The sequence below is a fragment of the Lucilia cuprina genome, chromosome X, assembly GCF_022045245.1.
Source record: "Lucilia cuprina isolate Lc7/37 chromosome X, ASM2204524v1, whole genome shotgun sequence".
Taxonomy (NCBI): domain Eukaryota; kingdom Metazoa; phylum Arthropoda; class Insecta; order Diptera; family Calliphoridae; genus Lucilia; species Lucilia cuprina.
In genome coordinates, this window is record NC_060949.1 from 6,248,610 (window position 1) to 6,253,725 (window position 5,116).

The 5,116-nt window shown below is 33.4% G+C and overlaps 1 protein-coding gene across 19 annotated transcripts in view; it reads left to right on the forward strand.

The window, feature by feature from the left end:
- LOC111687000 (protein pangolin, isoforms A/H/I/S) overlaps positions 1-4,658 on the forward strand; it is a 93,361-nt gene extending 88,703 nt beyond the window's left edge. For 14 of the 19 annotated variants that reach the window (XM_046947717.1, XM_046948011.1, XM_046948052.1 and 11 more), the window contains one exon: positions 2,796-4,658. In XM_046947717.1, the coding sequence (XP_046803673.1) occupies positions 2,796-4,455 (1,660 nt within the window). In that variant the 3' untranslated portion in view covers positions 4,456-4,658. Of the gene's footprint in view, positions 1-268; positions 996-2,795 lie in introns of those variants that run through there. The other 5 variants (XM_046948141.1, XM_046947636.1, XM_046947676.1 and 2 more) reach the window with 1 other exon arrangement.
- The last annotated feature ends 458 nt before the right edge of the window (positions 4,659-5,116 follow it).

The window sequence follows — 5,116 nt, forward strand, 5'->3', positions numbered from 1 at the left end:
AGTTTAAAAACTAAGAATATATTAAATTAAATATAGTTTAATTTTACTACTCTTGTTTTTGTTAGACAAATTTTGTTAATTGTTAACATGAAAACTAATAATGATGTGTCTTTTAAACCTTTCCTTTGATAATGCTTACCAATATAAAAATGGATAAACCAAATTTACAAAAAATAACAAATAAATTAATGATTGATTAAACGAATTAATGAACAATTGATATAAAATGCATAAATTGAAAAAAAAACGATATCATCAATGTGAGCAGTCCAAGTTTAAGCGCCTTGACAAATTCCGGAAATGTGAGCAGTGGAGTTGGGGGTGTGAGTGTGGGAATGAGCTCTAGCTCTATGATCAATACGGTTGTGACAGGTATTGGGGGCACTGTAATGCTGCCAAATTCATCCTCTTCATCCTCGTCATCATCATCTACGTCATCGTCCAACCACATGCACTTGCTGAATACAGCAGTAGTCGGTGGATCTGGAGGATCAAATTCACAATGCAGTACAAATGGCACAAATAATAATAACAATAATAATAGTAACAACGCCAGCTTAAATCAAACACACTTGCATCCGAATAACACTGGAGGTCTTAATTCAAATGGTACATCGAATTTAAGTGGTAGTAATTGTGGTGCTAATGTTGTTGGTGGCGCCGGTGGTCCTCAGCAAGCATCTCCCCAAGCTCCACCCACATACGTGAACTTGTAATCTATCAAATATCTACCGTTGTACACCTGTTTGGCACAAGTCACACCAATCAATTGCAGCGAACGTCCCATTTATTAAAAGTATATTTAAACGCATCTCCTTCCATAGAAACAACAACTACAACAAATTTGTGAAAAAATAAAGAAATTGAATCCCCTACACTCCTCCTACTCCTCGAAATTGTACCGATCGTTTTGTTTTGTTATTAAACAAAAAAATATCTAAAATATTCGAGTACTTCAGAAGCAGCGCGTTCAATCTACGTGTTTCATTGTTATCGTAGGTGTTGCTTTGTTTAAACAATTTAATTACAATTGTTAAACCAAATAAAAATGTTTCGTATTTTTCCGTTCAGTTTTTCTTATAATTTTTAATAAAATGTTTCTGTTAATAAATTTTATTATTTATTTTTTTATTTTTCATTAATGTTTGTCTAATACAGTTTTGTAAATGTTGTTTTTGATGTTGTCTACTTAATATGCTAAATACTTTTTTTATTTAGTCAATATTGTTTAAGACTAAATTGCGCCATAATATAGAATTATTTATCTGCCGTATGTGATTTTAATAAATAATAAAATATATTTTTTAACAGGTACATACAAAAAAAAATCAAAAAGAAAAGGGCCTAAACCTACTGAAAAATAAACCAGTTAGCTCCAACGTTCTCTATTGTATTGCCAAAAAAATTCGTATATAAATTCTTATTTTGTGAATCTTTGTGTTAACCATATATATTACACAATTAAGAATTTCTTCTTTTTTTGCTGTCCTTTTGTTTCGAATCCCTTTCAATAAAAGCCCGCATTAAATACTTAATATTATATTATTAACAACTTCACTTATCTATGTATAGTGACAAATTATAGAGGCTACTGCCTTTATATTTTGGACAGTTATAAAATGAAAAACAATCCGTTCTTATGGGTACCGCAACGTTAGCTGCAATACGAAGAAAACATAATTGTTGCTTAGTCAATTGAAATCATAACTAATTATTAGGTCCTTAAATAAATAGGCTTTACTGCTCTTTGTCACTAATATTTAAAACTAGGATAAACACCGTTGTGACATACATATGTATGTACGTATGTCATAATCATGCTTTATATTAGACGCCAATATAAATATAATTTAGGACCATTTCTTTGCATTTTAAATGCTTGGATTTTTTGTTTGTTAAATACTTGTTTTTTAAGTCAGTATTTAAACATTATATTTTATTTTGTTTCAATATATGTATATACGTTTCTTTTATTAACTTATTATTTTTAACCATAATTACATTAAAACAAATTGTTGTTTGGATGTTTATCGAATTTTGAACTGTTGTAAATTTTACATTTTATTGCTAAAATGGAGAGTTTTCCATTAATTTAACATCTGTAAAAACAACAGAAATAGCTATAGCTTTTTATCGTTTGTTTTTCATTTTGTTTGTTTCTTTTTTACTGAAGTTTAGCATGTTATCAATTTTCTGTTGTATGTAATTTTTATAACCTCATTTGCAAGGCACTGTGAATAACCCTGAATTAGACCCAGCACACCCCACCAACCAACCAATTCCTTTCGATCTCTTACACAATTCAAACTGACTTCTGTATTAGTTTTTACTACAAATTAAGATATCTGGTTTTATCTGATCATTCATTTAGATCTTACACATACAGTCCAAATGGTATAGTTCTTAATTGGAAAGTAAAACAATATCAAATTTTAATTGAAAACTGGATTAGGTTTTAAAGATTGGGGCAGATCCAAATTTTGCTAAGGAAGGAATAAAAATAATAATAATGAAAATAATTTTTTAATGTTTATGCTTTAATAGTTTTAGTTATTATTTAAATTTTTATTATTTTTCTTTAATTTTGCATGACCTGGAATGTATAATAAATAGCATGATCTTTAAAAAATATTTTTTGTTTAATATATTTTCTTTTGTTCAATATCAACAAATTCAAATAACATATTTTTTCTTTTCCAAAACAAAATGAAAAAAATAATTGAAAACAAATCTTCTTATTTTGAAAAGAAATGCAATGTAATTTACTAATTTGAATTTTGTTTTTATATAAATAGGCGCAAAAAGAAGTGCATTCGCTATATGGAGTCCGTTGGTGCAACCGGTAGTGGTAGTACAAAAGATGATCACTGCAATGATTTAGATGACATGGACGGTCAACGAAGTGATGAGGATGATGACGACGACAACGAACATGATAATTTGGGAAGTTGCGGTAGTGGTGATGACACCAACAAGGGCCGTGATGATGACAATGAATCACTGAACCACAGTCTGTCGAGTCCAGGTGGTTTAAGTGGACTCTCCAGCTTGCAGAGTCCATCAACAAGTTTAGCCAGCCCGTTAAGTCTGTTGACAAGTCCGGTTATGCCGCAGCATGGCAACGGACTGTTGAACACACCAGTAAATGAACAGTTACAACAGCAGCATATGCATGTATTGCAGGCTCAGCAACAACATTTAAATCAGCAATTACTACAACAAACAAAGCTACATCATCATCACCAGCATCAACAGCAGTCAAGTCATTTGCAACCGCAGCATCAGTCTATAGGCATTGGCGGCTCCAATTTAAATGCGACAACGGTGTCTGCCTATGAAGGTGGCATAATAAATGCTGCCTCCGGTGTAGTGTCCACACTATTGCCAACACTCTCTACCTCATCTTCATCATCATCGGGATCTGTGTCGGGTTATGGATCAGCAAGCTCTTGTTCAACAAATACATCATCCACTTCTTCGCCGGCCTCATTATCCGACCGAATGGTTCGCTCATTGCTTAGCGGTAGCCCGGCAATGTTACTTGGCAATCGTATTGGTCATATAGCAATGGGATTGGCCATGTCTAATAATAGTATTAGCAACAATAACAGTATTAGTAATGACAACACTTATAATTCCTTAGGATTGGCAGCAACAAGCGCAAACGATGGCTCAGGTTTAATAACATCCTTACCAACAACTACTAGCAGTCGATCCTCAACAACAACTAGTCTTAATAATATACGCTCTGATAATTCAGACAAAGCCATAAATCAATCACCAGCCACCGCATTAACATCAACCCTATCACCCTCAGTATCATCAGTAGCCTCGTCTGCAGCCTCTTCACCGGTGGCAACCTCTACCACAACCGAGACTTTAAGTGCCAGCATCAGTAATAACAATAGTCATATATCAGTACCCCTACAGAGAAATCCAATCGGAGCAAATCCTCGAGACATCAATAACCCGCTCAGCATCAATCAACTGACGAAAAGGCCACGAGACGAAAGTAACGGAATTACCAACAGCAGTGGTAGTAGTATTAATAGCAACACGTGCACCTCATTAGGGTCTTTATCGGCCTCAGTCTCGGCTACTACAGCCGGCCATACTACAACAACAGCAAATGTTGTTTTCAATCATCTGCAATCAACACATCACCCATCGCAAGCAGCATTACCACTACCCACGTCTCATAATGCTATGTTTACCAATAATTTCACCCAACATTTCCAACAACAATTCGGCCACCATTTGGCGACGGCAGCAGCTGCTGCCGCGGCCATTGCATCTGCACCAGCAACTGTCACACAGTCTTCTCGAACTGTTGGCAACAGTAACAGCGCTAGCAATGTAGCCACTAGTGCCATGTCTGTAAATATTGATGTCGGTCGCCGGCCGACAAGTGAAACAACTGCAACGAATGAAAGTGGTGCCATAAGTGTAACATAACCCCAGTCTAACAATCTTATTTTCGGATAGAAAAGCAACAATTTAACAAGAACTATTGATGGTGTTAGTTTAAAAATCTAAATTTTCAAACAAAATTTTAAATTTAAATCAATATATGTTTGCATTTGTCGATATGTATAGTGTGTGATATATGTATTAATATTAATTCTACTTATAATAATATACATTTATTTCAACTGTTATTTATTTTTATAAATGCTTTCTGCCTCTCTCCCATCAATATAGAGCAAATTAAATACGTACTTACTATGTAATTACGTTAAATGTATGACAATCTTTGAAGAAGAATTGAAACGTTGTCTGGTCACTTCTCGTAATAAATTTCGGCAAGGTATAAACTTATTCTTCACACATATTGAACTTTATAAAACGGTTTCTTCAATTTCCATTCACATTTAGATATTTCTTGTCATTCGTGTTTTACATAAGACAGAATCAAACAGTATATTTGCTATGAGATAGGAAGTGTATCAAAGTGTTGAGACACATGATATTTTATAATATATACATAAGTATGAGTCACCAACCAATGAAAAATGGTTATCATAGCAATGTCGATATTTGTATTACATGCATATATGTACTAACATATATAATAGTGTAAATTATTACGTATAGTATTTTAAGGAGTGCTGATTAG